This window comes from Grus americana, chromosome 2, assembly GCF_028858705.1.
Source record: "Grus americana isolate bGruAme1 chromosome 2, bGruAme1.mat, whole genome shotgun sequence".
Taxonomy (NCBI): Eukaryota; Metazoa; Chordata; class Aves; order Gruiformes; family Gruidae; genus Grus; species Grus americana.
In genome coordinates this window covers 9,086,276-9,107,339 of record NC_072853.1, presented here as the reverse complement: position 1 = coordinate 9,107,339, position 21,064 = coordinate 9,086,276, and the positions used below count along the sequence as shown (strand labels likewise).

General features: G+C 41.3%; 1 protein-coding gene across 1 annotated transcript in view; it reads left to right on the top strand.

Annotated features, from left to right (window-relative positions):
• The window catches only part of TG (thyroglobulin), a 160,268-nt gene that overhangs the window by 121,418 nt on the left and 17,786 nt on the right, over positions 1–21,064 (top strand). Inside the window, exons 42-45 of the mRNA XM_054815965.1 lie at positions 5,948–6,112; positions 6,852–7,019; positions 14,450–14,631; positions 18,966–19,073. Of these exons, the coding sequence (XP_054671940.1) occupies positions 5,948–6,112; positions 6,852–7,019; positions 14,450–14,631; positions 18,966–19,073 (623 nt within the window). The remainder of the gene's footprint in view (positions 1–5,947; positions 6,113–6,851; positions 7,020–14,449; positions 14,632–18,965; positions 19,074–21,064) is intronic.

The following is a 21,064-nucleotide window of genomic DNA, read 5'->3' as shown; positions in this document are numbered from 1 at the left end:
TTTTAAATGATAAGATAATTGATAAGGTAATGTTTACATCTAAATGGAAGAAAGTTTTGATATGAATGAAGTTGGGCTTTATATGTAATCTTAAGAGTATTCATATCCTGTTATTTAAGTCACAAAGCTGACACAGGCGCTCAGTGAGTCACTTGAGAGAGGAACATTGCACTTGCAGGACTGCCTCTGAGTGCAGCAAGCTGGGATTTGCCAAGACTCATGTAGAAAAAAGAAATCTTCCTCAAAACATTGTTTTTTGATAGAAGAGAGAGGACCCTCTCCTCCCCCCCATTTTTATCTGGAAATCACAGTTCCAGTAGATGGTTATGGAGGGAAAGATATTTATATTTTAGTCTCCCTTTCCATTACTGGACCAACCTGCCAATTCCCTGTTACGCTTCATGTGCTACCGTTTGCCACACGTCTGCCATGCAGGTCCCTAGCTGTGATAGGGACTCGCAGAGATTTCTACTCCTCCAGGCTCTTGAAGACAGACTTTGTCTGAAAGCCTGGCAGAAATAACATTAATGTCTTCACATAGAGCCCTGCAACCTTGGGGTGTTGTAAGCACTTGCAGAATTAGATGTCTAAGGAAAAGAAATGCGGGATACTGAAATACAACCCTGCAAGAAAAAAAAAAAAAAAGAAAAAAGAAAAAGAAAAAAAGAGGCCCCAAATTCAAAACAACTGAAAATACTTTAAATCCAGTCTTTTAGAGAACAATCGGTTAAACTAATTAGAAAGAAGAGTTAGTAGTCACTTAGTTGCAGCTTGCTTATTTTGCAGGGAGAAAAAACAGGGTATAAACAGTCTCTTTAATCTGACATTAACTGAAACTGAAGACAACCTCAAACAGAAATAAGGTGCAGTTTTCTGTCGGTGGAGCGAGTGTCTTCAGGCATGAAGTGCAAGGAGAAGATTGCGGTAACCATTTCTTGGTGTCTCTGAGCCCAGCTTAGATGCCTCATGCAAGACCAGCCTTTAGTCAAACACAAGCCATGTTTTAAGTGATAGGAAGCACTTGAGCTCAGCAGTCAGGAAATGGAAGAGCCTTGGCTACCCTGGAGGTCAAACCAGATGGTCTGACAGATACTTCTGGCTGTGAACTGAGTGCATCTGAGCCTGGAGAGTGCCTGTCTTTAACAAATAAAATATTGCTGTACAGCTGGCCTTTTTGGGAAGGTGGAATTATCAGGATGTTTCATTGGTTTGTCTGTATTCATTAGATTAGTTTTTGTTCTTGCTTTTTGGGTGGTGTTACTGTTATTGCTGCTTGTATTGTCTATAGCATGGCTCTGGGCAGACAGAAAGCCAGCTTCGTGAGGAGTCTGCAGCCCTGCAGCCATCAGAGAAAACTTCAATAACTGGAAGGGAGGGCACGTTTTGAAGAGACAAATGTGGCTTAAGCAGGGTTTTCAGTTTCAAGTCAGGTTGGAAAAACAAGAGGTCATGATGTGAGGAGAGGAAGAAGGGTTTGGGTTTACAGAGTGTGGGTGATAAAAACTAGTTGCAGTGAAGTTTCTAATCGTTAGATCTGTTGTGAATCAGTTTTGAAAAACTTTGCAGAAGCGAGTTTCCAGAGTAAATGAGGAATTAAAAGACTTTTGGCACTGCAGCTTATATAGCAGTCTTTTCCAGGTATGTTGGGAGACAGAGGTACAGGTTACAGTAATAGTCCATATATTCTATTATCTCATCAGAACAGCAGCAAGGGTTGCTATTTAAATAAAGCCCCTGAACTGTGAGACATCTGAAGCAGAAAGCGAGCATTCAGCTAGATGAGAATAGTTAGATGTGCGCACAAGTGGAGGGAGAATTGGGATGGACAGGATCGCACCAGTGCAAGTTGGTGAGCTGTGATGTCCCAAGAGAGAAGTCTGCAAGAGGTGCCAGCTTCAACTCAGCCGACCGCAGCCTGACATCAAAGCAAGAACTCATCTTCACTGCATTCATCAGCTTCTCACCATTGTGAGCCCCAGCATTTCAAAGTATCTGAATTTCTACTGTCTAGCTTAACCTCTAATTTTGAAAAGAGAAATAAAGAAATGCTTGCAAAGCTGCTGGCCCCTGAACTGAATAGTACCGAAGGCTTTGCCTTCCAGTTTCAGTGCCATCACTAGTTACAGTCGGCACTATTGCCCAACATTGTAATGTTCCCACTATTCCTATCAATTTATGAGGACAGCGTAATATTGCAACACAACTGCAACCGCTTGTTCTCAGCTGTTCAGTACTGAATGCTTTCATCCGGATCGTTGTCAAAAATGTCATCAGAACTTCCTCTGATGACAGCAGGTCAATCCGTAAGGACAGCTGAAACAAGAACTGCGTGCGGCTTTAGTTCCCTGCCAAGCCCTTCTAAATGGTGCTGAGATAGGAAATACCCTGTGACAGCAAGTTGGCTAACGTTCGCAATTTTACTGTATATCTTACGTTGTTTAGAGGTTTGCTTTCAAAAAACTGCTCTGCAGGATTATGTAAAGATCTCAGCCATCAGTTTTAAAAGTGAATTTCTTAGCTCTTGTGTTTATAGTTACAGGAGAATTCCTGGAGAATTAAAAAACAGAGGACTAACAAAAAGAACACAGTGTTTGTTATTTTTGAGCTGATCTCATGATTTTTTTGGTTTCCTGATTCATGATTCTGTCATATTGATGGTAATATGGGTTTCATGTAATGGAAATGAATAGTCCCGCCGCTATTTCTGCTTCTGCCTAAATAGTCCTATTTTTTAAAGCACACTGCTCCTTCATTACTGGTAGCTGGTGGGACTAATCACACAAATAAATTATAGTTTTATAGGGAAAGAGGGAAATGCTGAGTGTAGCTATGTTATCCTCTGTGTCCTGAGCCTGCCTCTAATGTGGCTACAGCGTTTAGGGAAGATTTCTTTTTAATGTGAAAACTGCAGGCTCAAAAAGGAAGAAATTTAATTCTGGGCAGTCTCTAGCTTCTGCTCTCACTTATTTGTTCCTGAGTTTTTTTGGTGAGGATGAGGAAACAATGAGCCTGAATTGTGATGTGAATTTGGAAAACAGAGAACCACTACAGTTTTGCTTGCCTAACTTCTGCGGTAAGAGGAGCCTTATTTCCAGAGCCTGGAACATATTTCAGATGCAGCAGGGGAGGGAACATAGTGGTATTGCTTCCAAATACTCCTTGAATGAAGTCCCAAATTCCTCTATCACCCGCTTCCAGTCCCAATAAAAATTAAACATGAATAACAGTAGTGGATACCACATCTCTTTCAAAGCCCAAATGCAAGACATGCTTCCTGAATGCGGATGTTATCAAAAAAGCAAACTGAGGAAGTGGCCATTACCATGGAAAATAGAAAAAAAACCCCCAGAATAAAGAGCATGTAAACCTGTTCTAACCACTCATGCAAAGAAAATATCCACAGCTACAGTAAGGCTCCAAACAAGAATTCTCCTCACCCCACGAATGTATTTGCAGAAGTTTTTGGGTTTTTCTTTTACTCGTTGAGCTTGGACCATATCTAATGCTAGCCCATACACATCCAGTGCTGTGACACGAAGATTGGCTCGTCCAGGCTTTTGGCTCTCCCTCTGCAAAGAGGACTTGTGGGATACTTCTGTTCAGGACCTTTTGCAATCATTTGACTCAGTCCTTGACCCAAAGGTAGTCTTTCAGTTTGTAGACATCTCAGAGACAGGGGAACTTTGCACAGCTTTTAAAATTCTTGGGAGGAGATGTGTTCAAAACCAAACACACACTAGGGTGTTTTGCTTTGTCCCAGTGAATTTTTGGATTCCATATGACATCTGATCTCAGTACTCTCTTTCCCTACCAAACTTAGCCTTTTAATAAGGCAACTTCGGAATTTCCACAGAAACTGCCACTTTCAAAATTTGGGAAAATTTCAGAATTTGGGAAAATTTCAGAATTCGTGAAACTGAAGCCCTTTATTTTTTTATGGTTTTGTTTTGTTTTTCAAATGAATGCCATTTAGAGGTACTGGGTACTTAATAAAACATGCTGAGCACATTCAGATCCGATGTTGAAGAATAAGTTTGCCTGGTAAGTGCGTAAGTATTGTGCAATCCTAGATCTAATTTCTGTGCTATACCAAGGAGGCACATAATCCCTTGCTACAGATGAAAATCAAGGAAGCTACTCTTGTGAGGGAAGCGGGCATGCAGTGTTATCCCTTTTCTCATCTCACCCATCCTAGTTCTGGTGAACAGGCTCTTCTGAAGGCCAGGCGAAAAGGCAACCTTCTCATTCTGTGTCCTGGGGACACACCCACACACAGATACTCTCATCAAGGATATTTTTCTTTCTCTCTCATGACCAACTGAGTCAGTGCACCTAGTCAGCAGCTGGCAAATATCATGCCTTACAAACACAAAATAGGCCACCGCAAATCCCACGTGAGGATAAAGCCCATTGCTCACTCAAGTTCTCATCTAAATCGAGGACGGAAGTGAGGAATAAGACCAAGTGGTGTTTATTTCTTCTTTAGTTCTTCTGCCCTCTTAAAACCACAGATGGCTCTTCTAGTGCCCCAGGATTGACAATCTAAGCTTTTTCCTTTGCTTATCTGCAACCATCTGCAGCTCAGTTCATTAACCTAATAACGGTGCTTGTGTTCCAGATTCTTTAAAAAGGAAGAGAAACCTTTCAGGAAGGTAGTAGCACTGGAAATTCTCCATACAGTGAACTAAAAAGACAGTCTCTGTATCCAAACAATAACCTCTTCCTAATTATTTTTGGAAACCAATTTCTCCATCTGTAAGCAATAGTATTGTATTAGTATCAATGGGTCTGCTTGTTTGAAATACAAAAAGTGTCCTGGGTGCTGGCCAAGGCTACACAGAGTTCTTCAGGCTCAAAGGTTTGATACAATTTCAAATTAAGGATTTGCTGATTGTTTTCTGTTTCTTTTTAACTTGCTCCTAGTTTTATGCTTGTTCAGAGTTGTAGTTATGCTTCGAGCAAATTCAGTAAGAAGTTAATCGGTTGAATAGATCAGGGTCTTTCATATCATGCATCTAAGGTTTGGGTTTTTTTAGAAGATGGAAGCTAATCTTAGCAGTTATTATAGTAAACTGGTGTGAATGTTTGGAAATTAGTCATTTGAACCATGTCAGAGCTATTCCAGCCTTTCTGTTCTAGGTCAGATCTTATCAGATTTATACTAAATTATCTGCATTTTCAATAAGCGTTTTTCATGGCTACTCAACAATGTTGTACCATCTTTTCTTGGTGAGGATCTTTTCCATGCTGGCACAGCTGTAGGAAAGAAACAAAGAGCCTGGGATAGAGATTGGACTGTAGCCTGTGCTCTGATTTGGATGTGCCCTGGCTGATCTTCTGCAGATTGGGTTAGCCTTTTGTTCCTACTACCTCTGCTCACTGCTCTTCTAAACCCTCACTGCTGCTTGGGTTAGCTATCGTAGAGTTTCTACCCTAAATTTATTTACACTCACTGTGATTAGTTAATGCCCATTTGGCCTTTTAGCAGCATTGTCCTTCATGTCCATGTTCTTCATGGATTCATTTCTAAAGATCATGCCTGCTCTCAATCTTTGTTTATCACAGTTAAGGAAGTAAAACTCTATTTATTCTCCATTTGTAAGATGGGTTCTCCATTCCCTGACATGCCTCACAGCACCTTCTTCGTATCCACTCCTGTCTGAATGTGTCTCCTTCCAGCAAAGTTTTCAGAAAGATTTGTGACTTGGTTATAGACATAAAAATAACATAGACACTTTTCAGAGGTCTTCCAAAGTAACCACAGCAGAGCTGGAAACAGCCAAACCTTCTCCCCTTTGCTTTGATCATTCAAACTTGCTTCTTATGATTTAAATACCAGTGTTTTACATTCTGCAGCTGAGCAGATTTTGCTTCTCATCTTTTTTATCTGTACTGAGGACCAAGTGTTTTGACAGCATGTGTTGACTGATACTGTCTTTCTTCCCAGGGTGGTTCAGCTTTTTCTCCAGCATCCATCATTACTAAGAGGAGAGCGCAGACCCAAGCAGCAGTCCTGGCTGAAGATGGGGGATGCCCTTCATCCACCAGTGAGGAAATTGTATCCTGTCTCCGCCAGTTGCCTGCTCGTGTCCTCAATGATGCACAGACTAAGGTACACCGTAGCAAAATATATGCCATTGGCAAGGAATCAGAAAGTTTCCATTGACACAAAGCTGTGAGAAAGCTTGAAAAACAAATTGGGCTCAATCCTTGTGAAAGAGGAACTGGACTAGCTTTGGTGGAGTGATACTGATGTCCATGACATCCACCTCTGACTTATGAATACTCACAGCTTGATTCTCCTTTAGACTACATTTCTTTTACACTACTTTGGCCATGTATTCCAAAATTAATCTAAATATAGTTTTTACCTTCTGTCAGTCCCCTCTCATCTGCCCCTGGGTGTTACTCTAGAGGAGAATCAAGTGTCTGTAGCTTCCGTAACTGCTTTTTTGCAGAAAAGGAAGTGGGGAGGGACATCAGCGCTCTGTCTCTTAATTGGGAGACGTGAAAATTGCAGTATAAGTGATTCTAGAGATGGATCCTTTACCCACAGATTAAAACACTCACTGGCAATGCATTTTTCCAATCAGGACCAACATAGAGCCAATCCCTAATTTAAATCAATATTTTTATAAGACCATCAATTCTCTTAGCCTATTCGGCTTCTTTCACCTGACACTGTCAGCAAAAGCATTGCTTCCTGCCAGTGGTGAGTTTGTACTTACATTAACTGATCACTTGTTCACTTGAAGGTTATCATCAGCTCAGTTTTCTGAAATATAAGCAAAATGGAAATGACCAGGGTAAGCTAATTTAACTGCACTATTACTGTTTTTTTGCTAATCTAGCTCCTAGCTATAAGTGGTCCATTCCAGTACTGGGGTCCAGTGATGGATGGAATTTACCTTCGGGAACCTTTAGCTAAAGCCCTGCAGCGCCCTCGACTTCGGAAAATAGATCTGCTTATCGGAAGTGCTCAGCAAGATGGGTTAATCAGCAGAGCTAAGGCAATTAAGGTAGGAAGAGACTCACTGTTAAGGAACTGATGGTATTACTGCAGTGATGACGGTAACCATACACAGCCAGGACAGATCCTTTTTGATTTCTGCAATTTGTGAATTATACACCATGCAAACACACAAAGGCACTGTCCATCTCTAGCCAGTCCTGTTTAGATTATGAATGGCATTATTATATTTGTTGATTAGCACTACTGGGGGAGATATGAAAAGGTAAAAGATCAGCAACGGCTTACCATGTATTAATATGCAGCACTATGTTTTACTGTCTCTGAAATCCTATTTATATTGCAATCTCAGTTGTATATCACAAAGAAGAAAGCAAGCTCATAACTTGGTTATGAGGTTCTTCACTGTGTAGCAGGGCTAAGTCAGTCTTTTCCATTTCAACGTGGGTTTTTTTTCAGCAACCTTTTTTCTCTGTTGCCTTTAAGAACTGCATTTTCTTGTAAAGATGATTCCGAATAAGGACTAGCTATGACTAAGAATAGCACTGGCCTGATGCGTGGGCTAGGGTTTCAGGGCCTGAACTGGTGAAATGAAAAAGAATTGCATCCATGCTGTACTTTGGACATAGAAGTCCTCAAAAGCATGCAGGTCTACCCAGAGGGATTTTGTGTCTTCTTGTGAACCCTCTGGCACTATATGTTCTTGAGACAGCGTATCAACCTCTTCTAGCTCATTTGTCCTTCTCTACAATGGGCACAATAACACTTCCCTGCTTAATACTGCTAAATTAAATTAAATATTCCAAGATATATGCTAAGAAATCAACAGAGGAATGTAACACAGCAGGGATTATTTTGAGGGTTATCTAAATGAACTGTAGGTCTGTTGCGTTGCCATCTTTCTGTAACTGTGGGGATTTCATCTCTTAGGAGGCAGTGAAAGGTTAATTCCAGCTTCTCTTTGCTGGTAGCCAAGAACACATAGACCAATTTGCTTCAGAATTAGACAAAATTACCCCTTTGAAAGAAGGCTTTTTAACCTACCTAAATAGAGTTCATATTGCTTGTTTAGTCTCCATCAGAAGTTCCTGCTCTTTTCCACTTTTGGAATCAATTAAAAGAGGAAGTCAGACATAGGAAATGGACTGTGATGCTGGAAGCTTTCAGATAATGATGCAGACCCTGTGAGAGGGGAATAAACCTCAGTAACCTCATTAGAAGTCATGTGATGAAGACTAGGAAGTGAAATTCTTTCCTTTACCACTATTTCCATGTGACACTTGTCTGCAAAACCAAAATTAAATTCCGTGATGTATTAGAAATTATGCAACAAATCATGGTGTTAATGGAAGCCAGAAGTGCTAAACCCCAGCACTGTGATGGTTGAAATGAAAAGAAAAAATTCTTCTAACTGAGAGTTCAGCAGTAAAATTTTGCCTTTCCAAAAAGAAAATCTGGAATATCTTCTTTATTTAAAGACTTGCAGAAAATAAGATTGGAAATGGACTCAAAAAGTTGGTGCAACTCAACCCTAAGAAATGGTTGTATCTACCTCAACCTGAGAGACCTGTTTTAAAATTTCCTGCTGTTGGAGATTTTCTGGTGTCCTTTGGCAAGGGTTTCACTATCCTTAATTAGAAGGATAATTAACTTCTTTACTAGCTATTATAATAGTACCTACCTTATTTGGTGCTGTGACTGTAAGTCAGATTCCATCTCTGTTCCATAAAATTCATGATGTTCATGGTAGGTGGTTATATTTTGTTTTCTCTCTTTTGACTTCCTTAAGCTGTTTTCATGTTCTCAGTAAGAACTAATGCTGGTTTAATGCACATTTTCCTCTATTTCTATTTTCCTGTGTCTTCAGGTTTTTAGGGCTTGATGTAATATGACTGTTTTGACCAGTCTGTATTCCTGTCTTCAGATTGTTTTCTTAAAGACTTGCTGCAAGGTTAAAGTTTCCTGATTTCTTCCTTGTCCATGCAGTTAGTATACTAATTGCTGGGAAATTGTAATACTTCCTCTGTCACTGAGCTGTTTAAGAACATGCATTTTCCAGGTCCTCAAGAGCATTTCTACATCATAGCCATGACCATGCATGGTTGCAGTCAAAGTCAGATGATAAAGTCTTGAGTAGGCCACAGACTAGGCAGAAACTGGTACAGTGGCAGAAACTGGTGCGGGTGGTGGTTGTTACCGAGAAGTCTGTGCCCCGTTTCCTCTGTCATAATGTCATAAGGGATCTTTGATCTGTGCTAACTGTCCTCTCCCCACAATGGACCTAGAAAAAGGATTTGAGACAACCCACGCTGTATCCTATTCTACTACTTTATTTGTTTTAAGGGTTCCCTTGAGGTAGGTCTGACTTGGTAAAACCCAAAGCTGGTTTTACTGATATACTAAGGAAGGTGGGAGGGCTTAGCTGGTGGTCAGAGCACTGAACTGAACTTGGGGAACCAAGACATAGTTCCTAGTTTGCCTCTGACTACAGCCAAGTTATTTAATCAGTTCTACAAAGAGGGAACCAAACACTCCTGGGGTGAAAATCCATCTGTGGATGCGCTCCAACTCTGTAGAGAGAAGAACCATGCACGTATTTGGGTATATAAATGGTACAGCTAAAAGCTCCTGTGGCAGGTGTATGGAATTTGTAAAGTCCTTAATTTCCATCTCTTTAGGATGACTGATTTCAGTGTAGTCAGATGCAAAGAGTGGGGGATAGAAAAGTGTAACCCCTGCTGATCTGTTCCACCAGTTCGTGGGAATAGCTATGCTGGCAAATTCAGCCAAGGTCTTGCTCTATTAATCCTGGTCTTGCTCTACTAATACTGATCCTGTAAATGGTGAAGAGACACTTTTAGCCATTTGGATGCAAGCAAGCTTGGGATATGATGCAAATCTTATCACCTTAGACTGGAGTTGCATGCAAGTTTTGTAAACTCTTAGCAGTCAAGTCTTAGGTGTGAGACCTCTAGACTGAAACCAGACCTGAAGGTGGTAAATCCAGTTAGCACCATGTTGTTCCGTGGGGGCTTACTGGCATTTGGTTGTGTTGGGTGTCTCTGTACTCCCACTACAACACTGTGCTTATGCCTGTTAAGACCTTTACTATTAAAAATTATACAGAAAGACAAAAGGCACCACTTACGTGCTAGCAAAACATTTATGTTTGACTTGTTTACAATTAAAGGCTGAGGTCTCTCGGTGATGCTTGCAGCAGAGTAGGCTGAACATTCGTGCTCAATGTCTTGCCCATGGAAATGACCGTTTTATGACATTCACTTGAATGCTTATTCATGTGAACTGAGACAGATTTACCACTTCCTGGAGCACTTCGTCCTTATCCCCAGTGCAGCCATCAGATGGTTGAAACTAAGTCAGAACAAAGCAGAGTTTGTTAAGGGAATGGCAAGTGGTGCCATAATGCACTATTATGTGGCATATGGAGCGGTTAAGCCTGAACCCGTTAACTGCAATTCCCATGGCAGAGCTTCAGGGATATTAGCTTTGAGCAGTCATAGATTAGGGCAGCTGAGCAGAAACCTCTAAAAACGTTGATTTCAATTCCCAACTGGGAAAAATGTTATCCCTGTGCTATACGTGATGCTCAGGTGGGAGGATCTAATGGTTCCAACTGGCATTAAATATACGGACTCACTCATGCTGATCTATATCTGCATTTGTCTGTATTTGCACATAAGTCAGTACGACCCTGTTTATATCCTCCATATGTTCTGTGCCTACTATGTAAACTCCACATTGCAAGGGTTGTTAACTTTCTTTTTAGTTGGAAGACTACGGTTGCACTGTATGTGTTTTCTTTCTTTTTCTTTCCCTCCTTAATACAAATCTATTTGGCTGCAGAACCCAGAACCAGGACATAGGGGAGTGAATAGACAGAAGTATAGTTTATTTACCCCATGTAAGCAACTGGATCCATGCAGACCAGATCTTCCATCCTACACTATATTAGTGAGTTAATTTCTTTATGGATAAAAGTATTCAGCAACATGCAACAGATGGTAGATATGCGTTTATTAATTGTAATGACCAGGGATGTAGTGTCGTGATAAATGCCATCAGTGAGGAGAATGGGCTGATATCAGCTCTTTACTTCATCTTGTAACTAGCTGGAATCCTTGAAACACTCTGCTGACTGGCTGGCAGGTCTTTCACCATCTTTTGTGACAACGTTTATCAAAAGCCATTTAAGACCTAAAGTCTCTACACACTGTTAGCATTATCACTATTCCAGTTTGTTAGAAAAGTACATTTTGCCCCTTAGAAGATGTAAATGTTTGGTCTACCAACCGCTACAGTTTCTTTTTAAATAAAACACTGGACCAGATTCATTCATATGCTCCAGAAGCTATGCTACAGGAACAAGAACAATAAGCATTATATAACTAATTATCTAGACAATGCTTATGATCACTTTGCATTACCAGAACAGTAGAAAGCAGTGAACCTGCTGTCTTTAATTATTTTCTTTCTTACTTTCTAAAAATAGTTGAAAAGCCCACCATAACTCTGAGGTCAGTTGCTAATACCTATTTAAAGCTTAGCAGAATGTAAATTACTTTACATAATGTACGGCCGTTTCTATTAATCTGGTAGCAGCTGTTATATATACTACTATTTGAAAATTGTTCCTTGGTCATATATTTTCTAATGGGAAACATTTGTTGGACATGGAAAATTGGTCAAATTGAATCAATTTCTGAGAAGTTAAATGCTTTGTCTTTTTAATATTTCATGGGGTTTATTCTGAATGTATTGCTTTGTTTTGTACTATCACGTTAAAGTCAGATGTTTAAATTATATTATATTGTAGCGAAAGTGACACTTGAGACATCATGTTTCAGATTGTGCTATTTTAGCAGTGGCTGGGATTGAAGAAAATCTCAAAATGTCTTACAAATGCCAGTTCTGTTTCTCATCCATCTCTGCCGCTTGAATCCTCTTCCGACTCAACACATCTCAGGGACCCTACTCTATTATCAATGATTCATATGATCAATGACCAAGAAAGGTCACCAGACATTTTGGGGGCATTTTAAAGATCACAGAAACTAGTACATAGGCACAGTAAAAACCTAAGACCGACCGCACTGAGTCAGATCAAAGGCCCATTTTGCACAGAATGTTGTTTTCAGCAGTGGCTAAGAGTGGATGTTTGTAAGAATAAGGTAAGCAAATCCGATACTTCTGCTAAATACTCTCCAAACTTCTAGCACTTTGCGGCTCAGGGACTTCCTATCCTGAATTCGTCTTTCCGTAATTAATAACCATCAACTGATTTTTTTTTTTTTTTAAGTTCAGAAACTTGTTCATGAGACTTGACCAATTTTGGCATCCGCAAAACCACGTGGCAAGGAGTTCCTCAGCTTAACGATGTGTTGTGTGATGATCCATCTCCTTCTCTGTGGTTTTCAACTGTAATGTTTATTTGATGCTGGGTAGTTGATGAGGCAGTGAAGGATCAATTCCTAGGGTACATAATCAATACCCTAATGTATTTTTCTCTTTCCTTTTCTCTCTGTTTTAAGTTATCCATGACAGGTGTAGAATATGGTAATAAATCCATTTAAAAAAGAAAAAAAACCAACGAAATGAAAGCATTGCATGAAAGTTGCTTTGTACAGGCAAAGAGCAAGTTTGCGCTTTACACGTAAGAGCTTGGGCTCTGCATTGACACAGAAAAGCATCTGCTCCTACCCATGTATTCTCGCCAAATTCACCAGCTCCAGTCACCAAATGAGAGATTCCTAATTAGACAGCAGCAATGCTTCTGCTGGTTAGTAGGGAGCTGAACTGATGTGTGCTGAAGGCGATGGGAAGATTCTTTTGAATTCAGTGAATCTGCAGTCAGGTCTTCAGTGATAATTTCTGGTTCTTGCAGAAAAATATACGTGTCCTTACTGTATTTAAACTGAACGATTTTGCAGGCAAGTGCGCTATGCAGTTTCATATGTGGCATTTGTGCACATGAAGTGACGTGTCATGTGTGAGTTGCAGATCTTTTTTGAAGTACAGCTGCATTACTAAAACTGGCACTGACTCTTTTCACATTGCATGGGCCAAAATCTAGCAAAAGAAGAATTTATTACAAATACAAGGAAAATTTCCAAGACCTTTTTGGACCTTAGGATATTTGGTAGTGTTTTGAAATCCCTTGTAAAGTCACTTAATCAAGATGCACAAAGCATTAGAGTATGTCAGTAAGGACAGGCCTCAGCTTCAGCAGGCAGGGACTTATTTTCCATCTTTCATTTCTGTGAATCTGTTGAAAAGTAATTATTCCCTCTGTACTTTTTGTATAGGGTTGTGGAAAGACCTAGCCGCAGATGAAAACCAGCTGTGGGCCATCAAAATAACATATTCAGTAAAGCATCTATGGTAACTGGACCGGGCAGACACCAGCCTATTTTACATCAGACTGCCCAAAATAATATAGGTGGTTTATTAGATCTTTCTCTCTGGAGTTCTTGTACCAAGATTCAGCCAGCGTGCACCTGCAAGGTGCCCTCTTTAGAAACGACTTGATCCACAGGAAAGTTCAGCTCTGTTTCTGAACTTGAAATTATTTAAAAAAGAAAAAAAGTTAAAAAATCTGTATTCATAAAATAAAAAACTTCCTCAAAGAAAGATGTGGTGAAAACTTCCAGCAGCCTTTACCTTTGGTAAAAATAGGGTCAGGTAAGCAGTTTGGCTTAGAAGATGGTGCCCCTGCTATCAGTAATTCTGCAGTGACATGGGCACTCTGCTCTGAGGAAAATGCCTTTACGTCAGGAAAGGTTTAGACCACAGATCTCAGGAAAAGGGCATTTCAGGGTAGGTCTCTGAAAGGCCCTAGGGGTCATGAAGTTTGGCGATCATGGCTGCAACTTTCATTGGGATTTGGAGGAGGGGGATTTCTCTTCCAGGGCCAAGGCAGCTGTTATTCCAGAAGGGACCTACGTACAGGCCTTCTGGCAGCCACATTTCTTTGTAGGTGTTTCCAGAAGAGGCAGAGTGATATAGGCATGAAATGGCTACATGACGTGTTTGCTTTCTGGACTTTGCAAAGGAAAGGAGCAACATCTCCCTCTCTCCCTTTTAGTTTTCCTGCAGCAAGCTCGCGCGAAAGACATCATTGGGTACACTCACACTGGAGAGCTATCCATGTGGACTATTTCTGTGGGAGCCAACTGGGTGTCTGTAGTATTAGAGCTTCACCTGCACAGCACTGTACCTGTGGTTTGGATTTACCAGCTTAGGGATTCAGTCCTACAGTATGTTTTGAAGAAGCCAATACAGCTGGCTGGTGACGGTCTTGCGAAAGCAAAGGTAGGGCTGTCTCCTGCTTCTTCCCCTAGGAATCAGAGATCACCACAGAGAAGACTAGTTCCAGCAGAGGGAGATCTGAGCCTATATTGTTCCATTTAAAATGTATCTTTTGTTTTTGTTGTAAATTCCATGTATGCATTTTTTTCTCAGAAATTTGAGGAAAGTCAAGGAAGAGCCAACAGCAAAACAGCCTTTTATCAGGCTCTGCAAAATTCTTTAGGAGGAGAAGAATCCAACTCGCTCATTGAAGATGCAGCTACGTGGTATTACTCCCTCGAACACTCGACTGATGATTATTCATCCTTTTCCAGGGCTTTGGAAAATGCCACCCGGTAAGAAACTCATCCTGTTACAACTGTGTCATTGGGGTTAAGCAAGGTTTCTTTTGCTTATCTCAAGTGTGCATTTATATTCTGAAAAACTTGAGAAATTCTAATGCAAATAAACAGAAAATGGGGAATATGATTTCATTTTCCATGAGGTTTCCAATGTCATTGGTAAACAGAAATTGAACTGACTTTTATGCCTTATGAAAAATTTGAATTGTCTTTCCTGAACTGAATATTGGATTCAGACTACTAATGCTTCTTTGTGTATTCTTTCAAGTCAAAGATGGCTTGGTTGTTTGCACACTCTGCATCACCTCTTTCTTGAGTCCTCTCCTCCCTGTGACAGTAGAAGAACTAATAGACTGGCTTTTATTCACAAACAGCTACATAATTATACAGTTAACTAATTTTCCTAGTTTTTTGCAAATTTGGAGAGTGATCAAGTTTTAAAACTTTGATTTCAGCAATTTAATTAATTTTTATATTATGAAACCTGCAAAATAAATTTCTTCACGATGTCAGGCTTTCTACAGATGAGTGTCCTGTGTAAAATGGTGAAGCATTTGTGAATGTTCAGAAAAGTGACTCCCAACCCCATTCTATACATTGCTAATCTCCATTTTCCCTATGGCAGAAGACTCCCCTTAAGCCTATTCATGTATTTCCTTGGCCCTTGTGTAATCATTTATGCCAGTGTACAGTGATTGTATAACGTGTCCCAATCTGCATTTTACTCCCTTTGCGTATGGTTTCCCATGGTGAGAGAAAGCAGAATCAGGCATTAGGATGCTTCTGTAAGAAGTCTTCTTGCGGAGGTAGAAGGAGAACACACGATATCTGACTCTTGCCTTGTTTGATCCGTCAGGACACATCTTAAACTCACAGTGCCTCCCATCCTCTTCTGAAGGAAATCGTGATGAAATGTAAGGAGATGCATAAGCAACCTACCTCCAGTGTATATATTCCCATACTTTGCATTGAAGCATTGCAGGCAGAGACCATTGGGAAGTGGAAAATGAGCAGTGGGCCATGTTCAGCCACCCAGGGTATATGCATAGCTTCGACCCTTAGTTGGGTATGGCATCAGGGCCCATCAGTTCTGGATAACAGTCAGTTTGAAGAGATCATTGCCCTGTTGAACTAGGACTCCACAGCAGTCATGACACCTATGGTGGGCCACAGAGACTGGTGAATATCTTTAGCTTGGGTCACATGGTGGTTTGGTCTGCAGAGAAGACTAGATTTTGCTCTCTCCCCCATGGGCTGCCAGTTTGCTTTAGCCGGTTACAGATCTTGAGTTGTGGCGGGGTGGCCCATTTTTCTGAAAGGAGGCAAACTGAGGGGAAATCTCTTCACCTCCTGTCTCCTGCCTCTGTGCAAACTCGGGGACTGAATGTTTAAAAGTGGAACAGATTTTCAGAAAATGAATCAAAAACTTCTTTCCCTATTCCTGTCTCTGCTTCACGAGCAGATTTGTTATGAAAAATCTTTAAATTTCTAAGGTGATGTGTTTTATAAGTTGATGGTTTGACTCCTAGTGTGCCTGTCCAAGCTGTTTCACCTCTGTTCTGAACTGAGACATCATAGCTACAAGCTCCTGGTATCTACATTCTTGGTGTTACAGCTTTCTGTCCCACCATGAGCCTTTCCATGAGACCTTAGAGACAAGATTTTCCTTTCAGTAGGTCTTCGTCCTCCATCAGAATTGCAGGGCATTGCTCCAGGGGAGCCTCAGGGAGCGGGAGATGAACAGGAGCCAAGATTCACTTGGAGACATGTGATCCAAGACAGCAGTGACCAAATCTGTCTGGGGAAGGTTTCTGGGTGGTCCAGGTGTGCCGGTGAATTGAGGTCACAGAGTAAACAAGCCAGAAGGCTGTGGGTTGAGCTTTGTGCCATTTATCGAGTCTCGCACTGTGCCCCATTTGCCTGGCCTGGTAGCCTGTCCCAGGGACAGGCCACCCACCACTGCGGTGTCTGGGGCCACTGCATGCAGCACACATGGAAACACTGTGGTTCATGGGCATTAAAGCCAGAATTCATCTTCAGTCTCTTTCCATCATCACCACCGTTACACATGGGGCTACAATTCTTTAGTCAGGTCAGTAACGTTTTAAGCCATAATAAAACACTGAAGGACTTAAATTTTAGACCTTCTTCCCATCCAGAGATACTTCCATTAGGAGCTGTTACAACACAGGGCTGTCGCATTTGATCATCCACATTCAGCCCAGGGCTCAGTGTGGTGTAAACACTGACCTTTGCAAAGCTACGAGGGCTATCACACTGCCCGCTCTCATCCTCGGGCTCTCACACCCCATAGCAGCCTCCTGGGCACGGGGGTTACCTGCCTGTTTAGGGTGTGGGGCAGATGACTTGGCTAAAAAAAGACATGAACGGCTTAGAGAGTCACCACGAGCAAGCAGAAGGATGAGTAGTGAAACCAGGACGTCTGATGATAATCCTTTGCTTTAAACACTTTGGAAATTACTCCAGCTACAGGAGAAAGGGAGGGAGACAGCGGTTGCAGAATGACAGTCGTCTACATCAGTATCACATATATGGTGGAGAAAAGAGGGAGTTGGTTCTTGTTTTTCGGGGTTTGGGGTTTTCTGGGAGTTTTGGTTTTTGGTTTTGCTTTTTTAACAAAAAACTTACTACCAGCATGTGTAACCCAAGAAAAGTTCTAGGTCAGGAAGTTATAATTAATTGCTAAAGTTTTAACAGGATTATAAAGTGTGAGAAAGCAACGTAAGTGGTTCCTGCTACATACATTGTGCATATTTTGTGGTTTTAAAATATTTCCACTTTTAAAATTGTTTTAGCTGCAATTCTCTGGTATTTTTCCCAGGTATAAAATGAGTTTCATTTTCTTTTTAACTCTGATATTCCATACCTGTAAGAAGCAGCCATTTCATTTCTGTGGTTATTATTTTTTAAATTTTTTTCTCTTCCCTAGAATAGCTGACTTTTCCCCCTGATAGCACCAACTGAGAATCAGTTTTAAGTGGTGAAATGTATCTCAAAGCATTTCTAGAGAGCTAATGCTCTCCACAGACTCCCTAGTTTTCAAAGACCATCTGCTCCTCTAAAACCCCATTCTGGTAGGCTTGTGAAGAACAGTAATTTTCATTTCATATGGGTGTTTTCAACCATAACTGTCAAAGAGTATTGTGGTCAGTCAGCCCATAACTTGTGGCCTCACAGATGGGCTTAAAATAAACTCTGCTGAACCAAGATAGCTACTCAAACAGTGCCTTTCATAATCATGCCCGTTAAATATAGCAACATGTTTTTATGCTTCTCTGACACTGTTCTTTCTTGCCATCAGTCATTCTTTTTTTACCTACCAAGTGTGAAGGAGCAGCTACTGGTTCAGATTCACTAGACCAAGAATTGAAACCTCCCACTTCTGCAGCAGATACATTTGTGTGTGCTCATGTAGTTATGGATATATAAACACCCAAAGAGTGTGCCGAGTCTTCAGGAATGGGTAGAATGAGAAGTTCTGATATGGGTGTATATAATATTGCCTTGAGGAATCATACAAGAGATATCTTGCTGTAAGGTGTCCTGTTTTCTGCCTGCCCCTCTTGAACTGCTTGTGTTCCTTCCAGCTTCTGCTCATCCCACCTTCCAGCCCCACTTCTTGGGGCAATGGAAGCTGGGAAGGTTTGGATATGTTTATTCACTCCTACCTTTGTACTGAGATACCTGCTGATAAATTGATCGCTTAACTATCTCAGTGCACTCTCTTGTTCAACCTTTCTCTCCCAGATATACTGCACCAGCTATTTTATATTGATGAGCCCTGCAAGAGGCCCTGCACGATATCTCCAAAAGTGGTCTCTTACTTCTTCCAGCTCTGGAAACTCTACCTGAAAAAATCATACAGATCCAAATACAGAAATGATGTTATTGATCCTTAACATGGAAGATATAGAAGTCTTTTTACTAGATGCCATTGCAACCTAGTGGTGCCAGAAGAAGGAGCTTTGTACTATTACAAGCATGAGCCCCTATAAACTAGACTAAAATGGGATTGGTTTTTTGGGCATGATACGCCTTATGTGTCAGATCTTGTTTCTTTAATGTCATTACCATTGTTCAACACTCCACAAAACAACAGTTTTAGAGAATTCTAAGCTATACTGGGCTCATAGAGAGTAAATGTGGTTTGCCTCAGTGCGCTTGAAGGCAGAGATGTGAGCTGTTTGGGAAGATTTAAAGAAGGTTATCAATATTGAGAGAGGTCTGTTGGTTGTGGGGTTTTTTTCTTTCCTTTTTTCTGTTATGTGACTGTGTCTGTTCCCTGCCGCCCGCTCTTTTTTTATCAGTGACCAGTTTATCACGTGTCCCATCATAAACATGGCCAGTCACTGGGCTGCTGCCTCCAGAGGAAATGTCTTCATGTACCACGTACCTGAGAGCTCCTCACAGAGCAGGTAAGGAGATGTATTTTATTACATTTCTTGGATTTAGAGTTTGCAAAAACAGGGCTGTCTGTTTGGGCACCCTGTGGAGTAAATGGACATATGTAGGTATGAACAGTTTGGATTAGCAAAGGAAGGATTGGACTCTAATAGATTATTTCTCTCTGTTGACTATATAGGAATGCTGTTTCTGAATGGAGGCACTTCAATTTAGATGTCTAAATTGTTTCTCTTTTCCAACTTACCTACCTTTGCCAGTTCCAGATAGCCTTATAGATTTCTACTCTATGCCTGATAAATCTCCCACACAGAACCAGAATGTGGTCTAAGTCAGCGGGAGCCCACCGCCCTCGAGGTAAACGGGGTAACATTTTCTAAGGACTCAACATTAATTTAACACTGCCCCCTTTTGAAGTCCATGCAGCTGTACCACAGTTACACTGACTGGCCGTCAGTGTGGACAGGGTCTGAATTTATTCCTTCCTGCTCCAGCACCATGACTTGTGACCAGCCAACAGGCTGTTTCATGGGAGGAAAAGTATTTTTGAACACAAGCATTTGCAGACTCAGGCTCTATGTCATCCTTCATGTTAGAAGCTTGCTTGAAAAATTTTCAGCAGGAGAAGCTGTATCATATTTTAGACAGAAAGGTCCAGATGCCTGTGAGAAATGCAAATGCCTTGTTCCCTTGGGCATAGAACAAGCTGGTAGTCAGAGGCTATTAAGGTCACCTTCCCTGGTTTTATTTTAGACCCGGCCCCTCCCAGAAGTCAGGATGAGACGCTGAGGTTTGCAGGCAGTGGTAGCACTTTGGGCTGCTATGTGGCATACCACGGCAGCTCCTGGCCCCTTGCTCTCAGTGATCAGAAGCTGCAGTGACAGCAGCCCCTCTTGTCCCCTAAATCCACACCCCGGGGCAGCGAAGCACACAGGGATGCTGATCGTCTAACTGTATCCTCAGGAGGGAGCAGTGCTCGTCCCCCACTCCCTGCACTGCCCCATGCCTCCCTCCAAGAAAGATTTTTGAGACCCTTTCCTTTTTCTCAGGCTTTCTCCGAAAGGGCTGAAGGAAGGGACAGCAGGTTCCTGCCAGCACCATTTGACACTGAGAAATTCCCTGTGAACTTCACAGGTTTTTTTTTCCTTTCCTGATAGCGCAGTGAAAAAGCCTTTGAAAGAAACCAGCCAAGATCTAGGTTACAGATGAAGGCCATTATGCTGCGGTAACACAGGCTCGCTTTCTTTTTTGCCGAGAAGAAGTTAATCCTCGGGGAGCTGTTATTTCGCTGGCAGCTCCAGCGGGAATGTTCACAGTGCTCCGTTTGGCTACCGATAGGCTCAGATAAGTGACTTTTACAAGGCTCCAAATAGGGCCGAGCTGTGGTATGCCAAAAATCCAGCCACACAGAAAGAAAAGATGTGTTCTCAAATTAGCTAGCAAGTTTTCTCTTGCTTTGGAGAATGATAGTCACCCAGTCATCTACGAAGAGATCTTATTTGAAAGTAGGTGAAATAGTGCTTATACAAATTAGAGTCACTGGCTTTGAGGCAGTGATTTTGAATTGATGAGACTTTCCTCTTTATCTAGCCCTATTTAAGACTTCTCTTGTGCTTGTGTTATTTAGCTCTGCTGACACTCTTCAATGCAGTGATAGTTTACATAGCACTTAGCTACACATTTTAATAATATTTATGTTGTCGGTGGTCTTCTAAGCTAATTACTTTAAATTTTAGTGCAAAACACATTATTTCACTTTTTCATTACCCTCTTTAAAAGAACAAAGCCGGTATGCTGTCTGAAACTTGTGGGACCCTGAGGCAGAGGCTCAAATGCCTTAGGCTAAGCCACTTGCAAGGAGAAATGGGCCCAAATTGGTATGCTGAGTTTACATTCTTATTCCTTTCGTCTTTATTCTTGCTTAAGTACCATTAAAATAAATGTTGTTTAGGTTGCAAAGGCAAGCACCTAAACAGAAATTGCAGAATTCAGTTTGTCCTTGTAC